General features: G+C 47.6%; 1 protein-coding gene across 1 annotated transcript in view; it reads left to right on the top strand.

Annotated features, from left to right (window-relative positions):
* The window catches only part of cog1 (component of oligomeric golgi complex 1), a 66,848-nt gene that overhangs the window by 23,868 nt on the left and 24,047 nt on the right, over positions 1-18,933 (top strand). Inside the window, exon 10 of the mRNA XM_084329627.1 lies at positions 17,082-17,243. Coding sequence (XP_084185753.1) covers positions 17,082-17,243 — 162 coding nt within the window. The remainder of the gene's footprint in view (positions 1-17,081; positions 17,244-18,933) is intronic.

Here is an 18,933-nt window from a genome sequence, read left to right as displayed (position 1 = left end):
AAATTTAACTATTGAGCACAGAATTAACATGAGTTTATAAAAACCCTTTACACGTGAACAGCTTTTACTATAGAAATGGATGATCCCATGTTGTAGAGCATGCTCTTGGCATCCTATATGGTATATTGGATGTTGGAATTTGATGCAGGCAGCTTGGTGAGCCAATGGAGCCTTGGCATCTACAGTGAAACTTGAGTGAAACTTCTTATGCAAGTTTATCCTCAAATGTAAGTAGCTGTGTTTTAACTGTGTGGTAAACCTGGGTTTATCAACGTTAGTTAGTAAGCAGTGCAATCTTGCTAACTAGCTAGCCAACGTTAGCTCTCATAACGAGCCAGTTAGCCAGCGCCAGGTACAGTAGCTAGCCAACATTAGCTCTCATAACGAGCCAGTTAGTCAGCGCCAGGTACAGTAGCTAGCCAACGTTAGCTCTCATAACGAGCCAGTTAGCCAGCGCCAGGTACAGTAGCTACCAACGTTAGCTCTCATAACGAGGCAGTTAGCCAGCTCCAGGTATAGTAGCTAGCCAACGTTAGCTCTCATAACGAGCCAGTTAGCCAGCGCCAGGTACAGTAGCTAGCCAACGTTAGCTCTCATAACGAGCCAGTTAGCCAGCACCAGGTACAGTAGCTAGCCAACGTTAGCTCCAGGGGCGGGGCTAGGGGGTGGCTACTTGGGCTCAAGCCCCGAATGTTTTCTGAAAAGCCCCGAATCTATTTAAAAATTTTTTTTCTTTTTTTTCTGACTATTCATCATTGTTACATGAAAATATGTTTGCACCAGATTTAGCAGAAGCTAATTTCCATCTGTGGTCTATCCAGCTGCTAACTGTATTTGAGTGAGTTAAGTCTTGGTGTCATGGTAGACTCAGACCTAAGCTTTAAATCACAATCAACAAGTTGACAAAAACTTAATTCTTCCACCTTAGAAACATAGCATTTATAAATCAAAAGGACGCTGAAAACCAGATCCATGCCTTTATTTCAAGCCAACTCGACTACTGTAATGCACTCCTTACCGGCCTCCCGAAAAAATACGATGATAACTATTTTATTGCAATGCACTATTGCATTATTTTATTCTATTTTACTAACTATTTTATTGCACTGCACTATTTTACTTTGTATCAGTGAATCATAGACGCCTGGCCATAAGAGCATTCGGAGCATCTCTGCTCTCCCACTATTGAACTTGGGGGAGCAAAGGTATGCTCTTGCTCCACCACTTTTTGATCATATGAAAAATATGATATACCCCCCCCCCCAATATATAAATCTAACCATAACTACGTTATGGTTAACTGAGTTTTATAGTGAAAAGAGCAGCTTTATTGGTCAAGATTGAAGGCTCTATATTGCAGGAAATTGCACGTACAGGTTAATTAAATTAAAAAAAAATCTGCCGCTTGCCTGCAAAAAAAAATAAAAAATTTGAAAAAAAAAATAAAAAGGCGGGCACCTATCTGGGCTAAGCCCCGGATCTCCTATAATCCTAAATCCACCCCTGGTTAGCTCTCATAACGATAACCAGTTTGATTTACAAAAGCTTTTACAAACGCTTTTACAGAGTAAGAGTAGTAGGGGTGAAACGATGCAACCTCACAACGATTAATTTCTATTATGATTACGAGGAGTTGAGAAGAGTAGGAAAAGAAGACAGGAGCGGACACGAGGGGAGGTGTGGAGAGGAGGACAGGATGAGATAGGAGAGGAGTGGAAGAGAGAACATATATCAATCCCAGTGCTCATGTGTTCCAGTTCAATAAATTGTTGTTCATCTACAGCTTGTTGCATTATTTCATGCATTGATATTATCAATAAGACATAATCTCTAAGCATTTACAATGTAGACTTGACTGGTACATCTTTTAAATCAAGTAAGTAGTCAGGTGTCCTAGGGGGTTGTGTGTGTGAGGGGAGGGGGGGCGCGGATGGGGGCGGAAAACTTCAGGGGCCTATAGATCATCACTTAATATGGTACCTGGAAAATCAGGAGGTAGTATGGAAAAAAAATTCAAGGCAAGCGTGGGAACCCTGACTAGGAGATAAGGGGTATCTCATTAGGCTAGAGCGGGACGCGATAGCCATACGATATATAACCATCATTTTTCATCCTCAGGATTTCAGGCTGTTATGGCCTGGCTCCGCCCATAAGCACTTTGAGTGACAGTCAGTCCACACAGTCTGCGACTGGTAGACAGAGAGAGAGAGGGGGGGGGTGGGAGAGATAGAGAGAGAGAGAGAGAGGGGGGGGGGGGGGGGAGAGAGAGAGAGTTAGAGAGTTAGAGAGAGAGAGAGAGAGAGAGAGAGAGAGAAAAAAAAGACAGGCCGTTATTGATAAGGCCCCCTCTCTCCCTCCCTCCCTTTCTCTTTCTTTTTTTCTTTCTTTCACTCTCTCCCTCTCCCGTTCGGGGGTGTGTGCCGCGCGGCAGGTCGCCCCCCCCCAAGTGCTCCCGAATGCTCTATCTCTCTCTCTCTCTCCCCCTCCAGAGTGCATGCAGAGGTGGGTTTCACTCTGCCGCAGTATGAGGAAGTGGTTTCCACTCGCTGTGTAGTCAGTGTTCTGAAGGTCCAGATTAACACTGAAAGTCTGCGTTTATTATTTTGTATAACTTATATATTGTTTATATATATAAGATATATATTTTCACGTCATCTGTTTGCCTAACAGGATTCATCATTCGCTTATTTGTATATGTCCCATTCTTAACGCCGTAGGCGCCAGTGCGCGCGCCCCTCTAGACATGTTTCAGAACATGTTCAGACATGCCCGGACAAGTGAGAGAGCGTATTGATCTGTATGGGTGAACAGGCTGAGCCCACAGGAAAACTAACAGCGTGAGAGAGAAGTAACGTTTGGCTCTCTATAACGATACGTTGCCTGGCCGTCCTGTTTACAACTGCGCCAAAACTAACAGAGTGAGAGAGAAGTAACGTTTGGCACAGTTGTAAACAGGACGGCCAGGCAGCGTGAATATTAAAGGCAACCAACTTGTGTTCGGCTTTTCTCTGATTGGCCGCGCCCCCCGCCCCCACGCGCAGGCAAGCGCACGTCCCAAATGAAATCCAAGGAGCAAGCGAGCGGCAGCGCGGCAACCAACTTGTGTACTCGTTGGGCTGCTGTTCCAAGTCCAACCAACTTGTGTTCAGCTGCGGTAGCAGTGGACATACAGTACACCTCCTATCTATGTTGGGATTATGTTTGGTCATGACAAAACAATAAAAATCGCTACTGTTAGTAATGCTGCCACCACCCACTTCAATTACAGAGCTCTCATATTTGCGAATGCATAAACTATATCTTAAATTATGGCGATGTGTCTAATAATATGGCTGTCGCGAAGTCATTGATAAGTGACAGCCATATTAGACACATAGCCATAATTTAAGATATAGTTTATGCATTCGCAAAATATGAGAGCGCGCCGCTGTCATTGAAGGGCTTCCTACAACAGAGCACCGCCGCTGCTGCTGCTGAAGCTGTATCAAGCCGGCGGCGGTGCACGGACGCCGGGGAAAAACCACTGCGTCGCCCCGCTGGCGCTTCAGGCTCAGCAGCCTCCACGGGCGAAATAACATATAACGTTACAGTTCCACACTGATGTACAGTGAGTGTCTAATATGGCTGTCGCGAAGTCATGCCTCTCCCTCTGAAAGCCGATCCACGCTGTGTATCATAGACTACCAGATTCACTCGTGTATAAAAGCCCACACAGTTATGAAATGCGCTGAACTAGAAAGCGTAACGTTATTATGTTTCGCGTTCCATTGATTAACGCCATTACCTGCTGTGCTGTAGGAAGCAGAGGTACAGTAAGTTACAGTAGGTGTAGGTTACATGTTTAATCAAAGCCCATACAATTTTTTAGATGAATGATTGTGGATATAATATAGAAAACACATCATTATGATATTGTCAGAGGGAGAGGCATGACTTCGCGACAGCCATATTAGACACTCACTGTACATCAGTGTGGAACTGTAACGTTATATGTTATTTCGCCCGTGGAGGCTGCTGAGCCTGAAGCGCCAGCGGGGCGACGCGGTGGTTTTTCCCCGGCGTCCGTGCACCGCCGCCGGCTTGATACAGCTTCAGCAGCAGCAGCGGCGGTGCTCTGTTGTAGGAAGCCCTTCAATGACAGCGGCGCGCTCTCATATTTTGCGAATGCATAAACTATATCTTAAATTATGGCTATGTGTCTAATATGGCTGTCGCTTATCAATGACTTCGCGACAGCCATATTAGACACATCGCCATAATTTAAGATATAGTTTATGCATTCGCAAATATGAGAGCTCTGTAATTGAAGTGGGTGGTGGCAGCATTACTAACAGTAGCGATTTTTATTGTTTTGTCATGACCAAACATAATCCCAACATAGATAGGAGGTGTACTGTATGTCAAATGTCGGTCATGTGGTGGAAGTGTTTAGTACAGTCACACAACAGAACACCGCTGTAGAGTACAGTCACACAACAGAACACCGCTGGTTCGACCAGCGCTTTTGCCGCGTCTCTCTTTGCGCGAGGGCGTGTGCTAGTGGATTGATTGATTGGCCGTGTGGCCAATCAGAGAAACGCTGAACGAAAAGCTGAACACAAGTTGGTTGCCTTTAAGTCACACAACAGAACACCGCTGGTTCGACCAGCGCTTTTGCCGCGTCTCTCTTTGCGCGAGGGCGTGTGCTAGTGGATTGATTGATTGGCCGTGTGGCCAATCAGAGAAACGCTGAACGAAAAGCTGAACACAAGTTGGTTGCCTTTAATATTCACGCGGCCAGGCAACGTATCGTTATAGAGAGCCGAACGGCTAATTAGATACAACTACACGTGGATCCAGTTTTTTCAGAACATGTTCAGACATGCCCGGACAAGTGAGAGAGCGTATTGATCTGTATGGGTGAACAGGCTCAGCCCACAGGAAAAACTATTGGTCCTTCGAGCCGGATGGTATCAGTAATAATAATAATATTAGTGATAACATGGCCAGCGGCGGACACTCTCCAATCGGCTCTCCCCCATTAGAGCGCCCTAGGCGCCAGCGTCAGCCCCCTCACCACTTGGAGGGCTATGCTGTAGATTTACCCCCTAGCTTATCTACGAGGACGTTAAGTAAGGATAACATTGGTAGCTCAAGTGTGCCCAACCTTATCGACCTGTCAACCCCAGATGTAGAGACCCAAGCTAGTTTAAGTGAAACTGACTTAGCCTACAGGGGGGGACAAGCGGGGCATGACTTGACTATACCCATAGAACATGGCGCCCCCGAGATGGAACTCGGAGCGCATCAAAGTAAAGAGTACCGCGCCCCCGAGATGGACCTCGGAGCGCGGGAGAAGACAAAGTACAGCGCCTCCGAGATGGACCTCGGAGCGCGTGAGAAGACCAGGTCACCGCCAAGCCCTGCCAACTCCAAATCACCATCATCAGCGTCATCCCCAAGCGAGGCCGACCAGAGGCTAGCGCAAGTCCTGATCGCCACGATAACCGATTCGGCGGAAAGGGATCGCCTCCAGGGTGAGCGTGACCGCCTCCAGGCGCAACAAGGGAGTGAGCGTGACCGCCTCCAGGCGCAACGAGAGAGTGAGCGTGAACATCTCAGACTGGAAGAGAGTCGCCTCCAGGCTGACGCCACGATGACCATCAGACTGGAAGAGAGGCGCCTCCAGGCTGAAGAAAACATGGAGCGAGGCCGCATCAATGCGCAGCGCGACACAGCCAATGCGCAGCGCGAGGCAGAACGAGACCGCCTACAAGCACAAATGATGGAGCAAGTGCTCCAGAAGGTGACTCCCCACTCTTCCACCCGGAGCTCCCGGAGATCATCACGACAAGGGTCGAGGGCACCCTCCCCTCCCCGACAAAGCTACACGGGACCCCGCCTACGGGAAGAACCTGCTTACGTTGCAGAGCAGCTAGCCGAGCGACTACAAAGCCTGACGGAGGACGAGGGAGGACAGAAAGCCCACCCGCACTACTCCATATCAGACCAGGAGGCTCAGCGCAGCCCCGACACGCTGCGTTATGAACCCCCAACACGTCCCAGTGGGGAGTTCGAGCACCAGACGGCACAGAGGAATAGTGCCTGGGAACCCAGCCCCTGGTTCCCGCCCAGCACGAACCAACGACCCAACGTACAGGGAGACTCGCCGCGGATGCCTCTCCCCCCACGTGCGTCAGTGTCACAGCCATCCATGGCACCCTACATTGGGACACCCACATTCCCAGACTTCACAAGAGAAGACCGAGCGCAGTATACCGAGCTGCGTATGTGCCTAGAGACAATCATGTCAGGAGTACAAGACGAGTCATACAAGTACGCCATTCTCCTTAAGCATCTCAAGGTAACTAGAGCTCACAACATTGCGCTGGCATACTCCAATTCACGGACTCCCTATTCTGACGCCCTGGCGGCCCTCGACGGACGTTACGGACGCACATGGGATTATGTCATTCAGGAGATACGTGAGATCGAACGTCTCCCCCCGGCTAGAGACAACCGAGCCCTGGACGACCTATCCGTCAAAGTACAGTCCCTAGTAGGGATGCTCGAGTCCCAACGAGAGACGGGGATGTACGAGTTGTACGCCAACTCCAACGTGGAGCGCATCTTGGAGAAGCTCCCCCCATTCCGCCAAGAACGCTTTCGGCGGCAACGAAACTACCATGACCCGAATGGCCCAGAACAGTCACTGCTGGATCTTGCCGACTTCCTAGCTAGGGAGGTTAGCAGCCTAAGAATTGACACCTTCGCATGGGGTGGCTCGAACATTAAAGAGGGACCGAGGAGGTTTAAAGACCAAAGCAGGCCCATCACAGTGATGCACCAGGCCGAGTCGGTGTCACGACAGAAGAGTCACACTACTATAGGACTTTGCTATATAAATAACTTTGATCTGCTCTGGTCCAGGAAAGACCATTACAGACCCGATGGCATCCATCCAAACATATCAGGGGTAAATGTGCTAATACATAACGTCATACAAAGTGTAGCATCACTGGCCTGACAACCAACCATATCTAGCTCTGTAGACTATATACAGAAGCAGCCTAAGCTACAAAGAAACACGTTGAGTGTCATCCCGATTCTGATCACCAAAAGACTAATCAATTACTCATTATCACGTCCCATATGTAAATCTAACCTTATCAATATCAGTGTTCAACCACAGACTATCTCACGCCCCACTACAGAACCCGTACAGCTAAAACTAGCACTGTTCAACGTTAGAGCGCTGAAACAAAAATCATTTCTGATAAATGAACTCATAGTAAAACATGGTGTACATTGTATGTTTTTAGTAGAGACATGGTTAGACAATATCACTGGTGTAGCAACACTGATTGAGACCTGCCCTTCCAATTTTAAATTCTATCAATCAAACAGACAGAGTGGGAGGGGAGGCGGAATAGCAGCAATCATCTCCACTCAATTTGTGTGCAATGATATTGACCTGGGAACATTTTTATCATTTGAATACCTTGCTATTGTATTGAAAACAGAAATGCCAGTAATATGTGTGACATTGTATCGACCACCAAGGTACTCGCCACTCTTCATACAGGAATTTTCAGAACTCATATCGATCTGCATTACCAAGTATGATAGAATCATTCTTAATGGAGATCTAAACATTCATATCAACAAAAAGGATGACCCCAGGGGTTGTGAGTTTCTGAACCTACTGGACAGTTTTGGACTGATGCAACATGTTCACGAGGCCACCCACCAACATGGCAACACTCTGGACCTACTAATAACAACAGGGCTAAACATTGAGAATGTATCAGTAAAACAAATTCCAATTTCTGACCATTATTGTGTGTTCTATGGTACAAGCCTAATATTACATAAGACCAGAAGCGAATTCCTAGTTCACAGAAGGCTTCTGGACGCTAGAGCTGAAGCAAAATTCTCTAGTATGATGAAATCATATGACCAATGCAGTGAATCCTCCTTAAATCAGAAAGTGCAAAACTTCCACAGCACCTTGTCAACAGTGTTAGATACTGTTGCCCCTCTGAAGGTTAAAAAGGTAAAAACTGATAGAATCTCTCCATGGTTAAATAAAACCAATATTAAAGATAACAAGAGAAAATGTAGGATAGCCGAGCGAAAATGGAGGAAATTCAAACTCACAGCTCACTTTAATTTATACAAAGACGCCATGGGCGCATACAATAAGGCAATACAACTTGCGAGAAAGGAATATTTTTCCAAAATGATCTCAGAAAATATGAGTAACTCCAGGGTACTTTTTTCCACCATCGACCGGCTGATTAACATACCACCCCCCCATATACCGCAGCAATCAGCCACAAAATGTGAAGAGTTCGCAGTTTTCTTTAATGAAAAAATATCATTGATTAGAGCAAGCATTACCGCTGATATAGATCTGGCTGTGAGTGAAAACCCACCTGAGATAACTATGGGGGAATTCACATGTATTACATTACCTGACCTCTGTAAGATTGTCTCTGAGTGTAATTCCGCCACCTCCTGCCTCGATCCTATACCAACAGCATTTCTCAAGCGGGTGTTCGATAGTGTCTCAAATCATGTCCTTGAAATCATAAATATGTCGCTTCAAACAGGCACTTTTCCAGATGCATTTAAAACGGCTGTAGTAAAACCACTACTAAAGAAAACAAACTTAGATGTAAACGAACTAAAAAGCTATAGGCCAATATCGAACCTTCCATTTATCAGCAAGATATTAGAAAAGATAGTCTCAGTACAAATAAACTCCTTTCTCAAAGATAATAACATCATCTCTGATCTCTGCCAACGACGAAAGGGCCTACCTGGAAGAGGTAGAGAACCTGTCACAGTGGTGTCAGGAGAACTGCCTCTCCCTGAACGTCAGCAAAACAAAAGAGATGATTGTGGACTTCAGGAGGTCGGGGGTCAAGGACTACAGCCCCCTCAGCATCGACGGGGCACCGGTTGAGAGAGTGAACAGTTTCAAGTACCTCGGAGCCCACATATCCGAGGACTTGACATGGACCACACACATTGACAGTGTTGTGAAGAAGGCACGACAAGGCCTCTACTTCCTCAGGCGCCTAAGGAAGTTCCAAGTCAGTCAGAAGATCCTTAGGAACTTCTACTCATGTACAATAGAGAGCATCCTGACCGGCAACATCACCTCCTGGTTTGGGAATAGCACTGCACAAGACCGTAGCAGACTACAAAGAGTGACACGTTCAGCCGAACGCACAATTGGAGGGGGGCTTCCCACCCTCCAGAACATTTACAACAAGCGGTGCAAGGGGAAGGCTAAGAGAATTATTAAGGACTCGAGCCACCCGAACAACTGCCTCTTTGAACTGCTGCGGTCAGGCAAGCGATACCGGAGTCTTAAGGCGAGCACAGAAAGACTCAGAAGAAGCTTCTATCCCCAGGCCATCAGGCTGCTAAACGAACAATAAACACTATGCAACAACCATCAAATGCACACAGCACACACACCCACACGCACACACTCACTCAAACAAACAACACACTGCAGCACCCACTCTCCACACTTTAGATCACACAAACACACTTTACACTTTATATTTATTGATAAAGGATTTGCACTACAACTCGTACACCTACTGTGAATTGTACCTAAATTGCACCTCGTCCCATTTCTTCCTTGCACTATATAGTATGGTATATTAGTACACTGCACAGTATTGTATATTGTATGGTAACTACGTCTATTCTGCATCGAACATTGTACATATGTCTAAACTGAACACTGTGACCTCATTTTTTTACTTCTAATTTTACTATGTTATTTTATTTCATACTTATCTTGTCTTGCACAGTCTCTGGAGCGTAACAGTAAGAAGCATTTTGTATAAAAGTATTCTGTACTTCTGTATGACAAATATTAAAGAAACTTGAACTTGATCATGGAGGAATTACAATCCGGTTTCAGAACAAATCACAGCACTGAAACTGCCCTTACTAAAATAGTTAGCGACCTCAGGCTAAACTCCGATGCTGGCAAAGTCTCAATTCTTGTCATATTGGACCTTAGTGCAGCGTTCGATACGATTGACCATAATATCTTGATCAGTCGTCTTGAAAGACTGGTTGGCTTTTCCGATCATGTACTAAATTGGCTCATAACATACATTAAGGGGAGAAGGTTCTATGTTAAGCTTGGAGACAATGTATCCGAGGAACATGACAGCAGCTTTGGAGTTGCACAAGGAAGCTGCCTTGGTCCATTACTCTTCTCACTATATATGCTGCCCCTCGGGGACATCATTCGAGACCACAATGTATGCTTCCATAGTTATGCTGATGATACACAACTATATATCTCCGCAGAACCAAATAACACTACAGCCATACAGTCCATTACAAATTGTCTGTTAGCAATAAACAAGTGGATGAACAATAACTTCCTAAAATTAAACGAAAGCAAGACCGAAATCCTATTGATCGGCCCAAAAGCGAAAAGGGAAGTGCTGTGTGAAAACCTGGGGAGTCTGTCATCCTATGTAAAGACTGAGGTTACAAGCCTAGGTGTCATCTTGGACTCAGACCTGACCTTTAAGTCTCATATAAATAAGGCCATGAAAACGTCATTCTTCCACCTAAGAAACATAGCGAAAGTAAGACCTTTCGTAAATAAAAAGGATGCAGAGACACTTATTCATGCTTTTGTATCAAGTCGGCTTGACTATTGTAATGCACTGTTCACTGGTCTTCCCAAAGCAACCATTGGGAAGCTTCAGCTTATCCAAAACTCTGCAGCTCGATTACTAACTCATACAAGGAGAAGAGAACATATCACTCCAGTCCTAGCCACTCTGCACTGGCTTCCAATAACTCATAGAATTGATTTTAAGGTCCTTTTCCTAACATATAAAGCTCTTAATGAGCAAGGCCCAAAATACATAGCAAATTCCCTAGTTAGTTATCTGCCCTCAAGAACGCTACGGTCATCCACTACAGGTTTACTAGACACGCCCAGAAACCAAAAGAGGATAGGAAGTATGGCATTTGCCAACTATGCCCCAAAACTATGGAACACACTACCAACACACATCAGAAACGCCAGCTCCATACACATTTTTAAAGGAAAATTAAAAACGTACCTATACAGTCTAGCTTACAAATAGTTATGGCTTGGAAAAACCTGATGGATCCATGAGGCTAGGATAAGCCTTGTGGACCAAACTTTTTAGATGAAGGAACGGGTACATACGCACACAATACACGACCACTGATGGATCCGTAAGGCTTGGAAAAGTCTTGTGGACCCAACTCTCTAGATGAGGGAACGGGTACATACGCACACAATACGCGGCCACTGATGGTTCCATGGGGCTTGGATAAGTCCTGTGGACCCAACTCTGGCCACTGATAAAAACGTAACTACACTAGCGTTATAAGAGCTAAACATTGCTACCTACCGTACAAGTGCATTGGTTTAGTGCACTTCCGGTTGCTACTGAGCGGACATGTTTGTGCGGACCTGTTCTCCCAAACTGGTAAGCAGCGGCCACATGGCAGCAGAATGCCGCCTTAAGAAGAAGTGTGGCAAGTGTGACGGCGCTCACCTCAAAGCACTGCACGAGAGCAACAAGCGAAACCCAGCTCCACAAAGCAACTCGAGAGCAGAAGTACTCTACATCGACCCCGCGAAGAGTGGGAGTTCCAGGGTGCTCCTCAAGGTGGTACGAGTACTCCTCAGTCACGGGGACAAGGTACTCGACACCTACGCAGTCCTCGACGACGGGTCGGAGAAGACACTCCTCCTCGCCTCCGCCGCGACCCAGTTGGACCTGCAGGGCCCAGAGGAGACCATGACCCTCCGTACCATTCGTCGAGACTTAAAGAAAATCAAAGGTGAAAACGTCTCGTTCACCATTGCAGCGATCGACCAGCCTGAGAAGCGGTACAGCATCAGCAAGGCGTTCACAAGCTACGACATAGGTTTGTCACGCTACGATTACCCCATCCCACAGCTGAGGGAAGAGTACGACCACCTACGCCAACTGCCCATACCGCTCATCAGCGGCGCTACACCGACCCTACTCATTGGCTCCGACCAAGCGGACCTCATTGTCCCAACTGATGCGGTCCACATCGGACCCAGAGGATGCCCAGCCGCGGTTAAGACCCGACTGGGGTGGACGCTCCAGGGCCCCCTCTCCGGGCCTTCCAGCCGACCAACGTCCACACGCTGCCTTTACACCAAGGTGAGCGACACAGACAACACTCTCCTACAGCACGTTGAGAGGCTATGGACACTAGACGCGTTGCCATTCAAGAACGAACGCAAGATGGTTCGGTCCAAAGAGGACAAGTATGCCATCGCTCTACTCGAGCAGAAGACTACGAGGGTCGAGGTCGACGGAGTGCTAAGATACGCAACCCCACTCTTGAGGCGGGAAGGGATGCCCACTCTGCATGTGCCTAAGGGAGCGACGCACCACTACCTACAGAGCACTGAGCGGCGCCTCGCCAAGGATCCCCCACAAGCAACGATCTATCGCGCCGAGATCGAGAAGCTGGTAGCGGCCGGCCACATAAAGAAAATCGATGACCACGAGGCAGAAGGGACGACAGAGTCCTGGTACGTGCCCCACCACAAGGTCACCCACAACGGAAAGAACCGCATCGTGTTCAATTGCAGTTATCAGATTGGACAGCAGAATCTGAATAACCTACTCCTGCCTTGCCCGACACTCGGACCCTCCCTCCTCGGCGTCCTGATACGCTTTCGTCAGGACAAAGTGGCCATCAGCGGCGACATCAAGGGGATGTGCCTACAAGTTCGACTGATGGAGGAAGACAAGCCTTTACTGAGGTTTCTGTGGAGGGAGAGGCTCGACGACGAACAACCCTCGATATACCAATGGGAGGTACTCCCCTTCGGCACCACATGCAGCCCGTGCTGCGCCACGTTCGCGTTACAGAAGCACGTGGTCGAAGACCCCGGAGCTGACGATGATGTCCGACACAGCGTGGAACGAAGTTTCTACGTGGACAACTGTCTACAGAGCGTATCCACGCCAGAAGAAGCAGAGAACATCCTAATGAAGCTACGGGCTTCGTTAGCCAAAGGTGGATTCGACCTCCGACAGTGGGCCAGTAGCGACCCTCAAGTTCTCCAGCACCTCCCTCCAGAGACTAAAGCCGCTAGCAGCGAGACCTGGATGGCGCACACCCCAGGCGAAGCGCAAGAGATGACCCTGGGCCTCGTCTGGCGCTTCAAGACGGACTCGCTTCACTACCGACACACACCTCTGAGGACGGATCAGGAGACGTCCACGACTAGACTGACCACTCGGCGGAGTGTGTACCGAACACTCGCCAGCCAGTACGACCCCATGGGGTGTATTCTCCCCTACACCACCCGGGCGAAGATGCTGGTGAGAGAACTGTGGGCCAAGGAGCAGGGCTGGGACGACCCCATACCCGAGCACCTAGCCACCACATGGAGAGAGTGGGAGGATGAACTTGTCTTACTCCGCGAGGTGGCCATCCCGCGGAGCTACTTCCCTCCTACCGTGCGCTTGGAGACTTGTGAGGTCGACCTGCACGTCTTCAGCGACGCCTCTGAAGTGGCGTACGGATAAGTGGCCTACCTGAGAGCTCGAGAAGAGGGAGGAGAAGTCCACGTAGCCTTCGTCCTGGCCCGCTCGAGGATAGCTCCCCGCAAGCAGCAGTCGATCCCGCGACTAGAGCTCTGCGCAGCTCTGGTAGGCGCACAACTCGCAAAAATGGTGCAAAGTGAACTCACCATACCGGTGCGTGAGACCATCCTATGGTCAGACTCCATGACCGTGATCACGTGGATCCAGTCCGCCTCCTGTCGGTACAAGGTTTTCGTGGGAGTCAGAGTATCCGAAATCCAAGACCTGGTAGGAGCGGAATGTTGGAGATATGTTGACACCAAGCAGAACCCGGCGGATGTCATCACACGGGGGATGTCCCGTCCTAACTCATACAGTGACGGCCCAGAATTCCTCAAGCTCCCGGAGGAGAAGTGGCCTATCTCCACACCGCGTGAGGCGAACCAAGACGAGTCAGAAATAAAAGGGTCCATGTTCTGCGGGCTGAGTCAAGCCCCGGCTCCAACGGGCCCGGACCTAGACGACTGTCAAACTCTGGAGAGTGCCCAGAAAAGGACATTCCTATGGCACCACCCGGAGCTTCCCCCCACCACAGACCTTGATGCACCTGCATACAAGGAAGCGGAACTTCTTATGCTGCAGAGAGACTCTTTCCCAGAGGAAATAGAGTGTCTGATAAGGGCAAAGCCAGTCCCCTCAGACAGTCGACTCCTCACCTTAGCCCCAGAGATCGACGCCCAGGGTCTCATCAGGGTGGGTGGTCGGTTGAGACTGGCCCCGGACTTGGCCGAGGATGTTAAGCATCCCATCGTCCTAAGCAGCCGACACAGGATAACCGATCTGATCATTCAGAAATACGACGAGGTGGTGTGCCACGCGGGGGCCGAGCGAGTCTTTGCGGAGATCCGACGGCGCTTCTGGATACTTCAAGGGAGAGAAGCTGTACGCCGATTCCAACGAACTTGCCCAACCTGTTGCAAGTGGAGGGCACAGCCTATTATCCCGAAGATGGCAGACCTGCCTCCCTGCCGCCTCCGACTCGGCGAGCGGGCCTTCCATTCCACGGGTGTGGACTGCTTCGGCCCATTCAACGTCAAGAGAGGAAGAGGAACAGAGAAGAGGTGGGGCATCGTGTATAAATGCATGACCACCCGAGCTGTTCACATTGAGCTCCTCCAGTCGATGAGTACAGACTCGTTCCTCATGTCATTCCGGAGGTTCCAAGCGAGGAGAGGGACCCCATCAGTGCTATTGTCAGACCAAGGGACAAATTTCCGAGGAGGAGACACGGAACTGAGAGCGAGCTTCCTGAACATGGGTGAAGAACTCAAGACTCGCCTTGCTCCGGCGCAGGTCACCTTCCAGTTCAACCCTCCGAATGCCCCCCATTTCGGGGGAACGTGGGAGAGAGAGGTCCGATCAATAAAGACTGCTATGTACACCGTACTTGGAGCCCAGACAGTGGGCGATGAAGTCCTGGCTACGGTCCTCACCGAGATCGAGGGAGTTCTGAACTCCAAGCCCCTCGGCTATGTTTCAAGCGATGTAGCTGACGTCGACCCCATCACCCCAAACTACCTCTTGATGGAGCGGCTTGACCCTGCCCTTCCTCAGACGGTGTACAGACAGGACGAGATGAACGGACGAAGAATGTGGAGACACAGCCAAGTACTGGCCGACCAGTTTTGGGCCCGCTTCCTCCTACACTACTTACCCTCCCTTCAAGCCCGTCAGAAATGGGTGAAAGACGGGGACAACCTGACCGTGGGGACCGTCGTGATGATCATAGACCAGTCACTACCCCAAGCTACGTGGCCAGCCGGCCGTGTGAGCAGAGTGATCAATGGTTCGGATGGGAAGGTCAGAGCGGCAGAAGTCATCGTCCAAGGGCGGACTTATACCAGACCAGTAGCTAAGTTGATAGAGCTTCCTGCGTTCCCTGACCCCCCTGAAGACTATTTTCACGTCATCTGTTTGCCTAACAGGATTCATCATTCGCTTATTTGTATATGTCCCATTCTTAACGCCGTAGGCGCCAGTGCGCGCGCCCCTCTAGACATGTTTTCAGAACATGTTCAGACAAGCCCAGACAAGAGAGAGAGCGTATTGATCTGTATGGGTGAACAGGCTCAGCCCACAGGAAAAACTAACAGAGTGAGAGAGAAGTAACGTTTGGCGCAGTTGTAAACAGGACGGCCAGGCAATGTATCGTTATAGAGAGCCGAACGGCTAATTAGATACAACTATAATATTGTCGAGCCATTATTGGCACAGTATAGTGACTTGTGTAAGCAAAGTAACGTGGAGAGACTTATAGTTGAACCCAGCGACGTTCTGGATATAACTACTCATTGGAGACTTCCTGCGGGTTAGCTTTAAGTACAAACGGAGCTAACTAGCTATCATCCATGCCAACAGGCTTTTGGACTAATAGCTATTAATCCTGCCATCGGGCGCTAGGAATACAAGGACTGGTCCGTACGAGACCCTCTTTCCCAGCGACGACAGGATTATCCCACCAGTCTGCAGTTTCTCTGGAGCCGGAGCTCCAGAGAGAATCACTGTCTCCATCCACCATCTTGCTTTTCCCTGTTCGACGTGCTTCTTATCAATCCACTCCACGCTTCAATGGTCGAGTACTAGTAGTTAAAGACTATCGTTACCTCTGACGTTGTTGCTCTGACATTCCATTATTAAAGGAGAGCTGTGTTTATAGAATATGTATGTTGCTATTGCTATTAAAATGCTTGTTCAACTTGTATCCCTGTCCCCGCGCCGTTAATAGAGTGTCCGCCATTTTGTGTACTTATACTGTCTGGCCATTAACATTCTTTAGCAGTGGTTTAATCTAAACATCTCAATACAGTCAGGGTTGTGTAGCCCCTTAGCTACAGTCAGTCTAGGTAGATTGTGGGCGGGCATTAGCTACAACCACAGAGCCAATCACATCACTGTCCGCTACCCAGAGCCTGAGTGACGTCACTCAGGCCTTCAAATCAGGATGGCCTAATTTACTGGAGCAGGAAATGGTCTGAGCTGAATCAGAGCAATCCGCCAATATGGTATTTAGACACTAAAACACATTGATACTAACTCCTATTACTATAATACAATGCTAGAGACTGAAAAATGACATTTATAATGCATGTCACCTTTAAGTATTTCAGTTTTTCATAATATGTGCCCTTTAACTCAAGCGTCCTTCACAACCGTCACAGCTTTTTCAGTTGTGCTCATATGTAACGTTAGGAATTATGTATTTCCCCGGCTCTTATTTTAGCCTGGTATTGGCTCAATATCTGATACCAATACTTTTATTTGAGCCTGGAACTCTTATTATATCTGATACCAGTACTCTTATTTTAGCCTGGTATCGGCCTCATATCTGATACTAGTACTCTTATTTTAGCTTGGAACTCTTATTATATCTGATACCAGTACTTATTATATCTGATATAGGTACATCTAACTAAAAGCCACCTCTCTCCCCTGTAGCCATCGTGGTTCGTCCAGTCTCTGCTGTTCCAGCTGTGTTTGGAGGTGAACAGGGTGGGGGGCCATGCTCTGCCCAGACCCACCCTGCAGGAGTTGCTCCAGACTTGCCTGGAACAGGTCCTCAACCACTACCACACCCTCAGCCAGCAGGCCCAGGACAAGGTAACACACACACACACATACATACATACATACATACATACATACATACATACATACATACATACATACATACATACATACATACATACATACATACTAAAATAAAATAAGGGGCGACAGTGGCTCAGGAGGAAGAACGTACGCCTGGTAGTCGGAAGGTTCGGTGTGTAATGTGTGCGTGAATGGGTAAAATGTGAGGAACAGAAATTGTAAAGCGTTCTATAAATGCACCATTTACATACGTACATACATACAGTAATGACACAACATTTCTTGTTGTTTTGGCTCTGTACTCCAGCACATTGGACTTGAAATGGAATGATGACTGCAGTGCTGATGTTATATTCCTTACTTACTAATGATGATGTTGACCAGTAGAGTCCTTTCTCAGCCCTATCCATGCTGTTCCTCCTACTAGCTCCGGATAGGTAGCCACAAACCAATGCAAAGTCAATGGGGTACAAGCTGACTGAGGCTCACTGACATTTATTTAATGTGCTCTGGTGTGGAGTAGACTTTGGTTTCATTCAGCGTGTGCAGTCTATACAGTATACACATCTTGTTGTATTTTATTTTTTTATTATTTTTTAAACAAACACATAAACAAACATGACAACACACGATAAGATATACAAGCATTAGTTGTCAGTGTACATCCAATGAAATCACATTTTAGTTAATTGTCTTATATAGGATATACCCTTAATACCTGTTATCTAAAAACCTACACACATATGCTCCAGCTCGTACCCCCCCCCTTCCGGACCCCCCATTGGATAATCCATCCACTTTCCCTCGCTCCTAACCAGACATTACCATTATATGCTAGCTTTTATTTTCTCCACCACTTCTAACCACAATGTCATTTTGGATTCATTGAGACCCAAAATTCTTGCTGTAGATATTTCTTGATAGATCACATCGAGATATGTAATAATCCAGACCTTTCGGCAAATTTTTTCCGGTTGGAACCATCGTGATGCTATCAGCTTTTTAGCCACTGTGATACCCGATAAAACCAATCTCTTTAGCTGTGGATGTACTGCACACTCAAAAACATCATTCAGCAGTAGTACAGAGGGGTGTACAGGTATATTCCTAGTTAAAAGATTTGATAGTTGCTGGGTCACCTCTTTCCAGAATATCTTAACTGGTGGGCAGTCCCAGTACATGTGCATAAATGTCCCCTCGTCCCCATTTGTACATAAGGAGCATTTGGAGTCTTGTATAAGACCCATTTTTTTCAGTCTTATAGGAGTCAAGTATGTCCTGTGAATATAGTTAAGATTTATTTGTTGATGGTCCGGGTTCCTTGATGTGAATCGAATATTTGCCCAGGCTTCTTGCCAATCAAAATCACTTTCCAGGTCTGGTATATCCCTCCTCCAGACGGAGTCTAGGTGGAGGGTTTCATATGAGGACGTTAATAATTGATGATAAAAGTCTGAAACAAAACCTCTTGATGTCTCTCTTTCATAGAAGAATTTGTGGTATCTGTGGTGTACAATTGGTATATTTAATGGAACACCGTGAGCCTTCAAACATGCCAATAACTGTGCGTAAAAGTAATATGTGGACTTGGTGAGATAAATTTTTTTGCGTATTTCCTTGAAACTACAAAAACCCTGTTTATTGAAGACGTCTCCTAATGAGTGTATGCCTTGCATTTCCCATCTAGGGAATCTTATAG

Source organism: Notolepis coatsorum (genome assembly GCF_963971535.1).
Source record: "Notolepis coatsorum genome assembly, chromosome: 14".
Classification (NCBI taxonomy): Eukaryota; Metazoa; Chordata; class Actinopteri; order Aulopiformes; family Paralepididae; genus Notolepis; species Notolepis coatsorum.
This window is presented reverse-complemented; position numbering and strand designations above follow the sequence as displayed.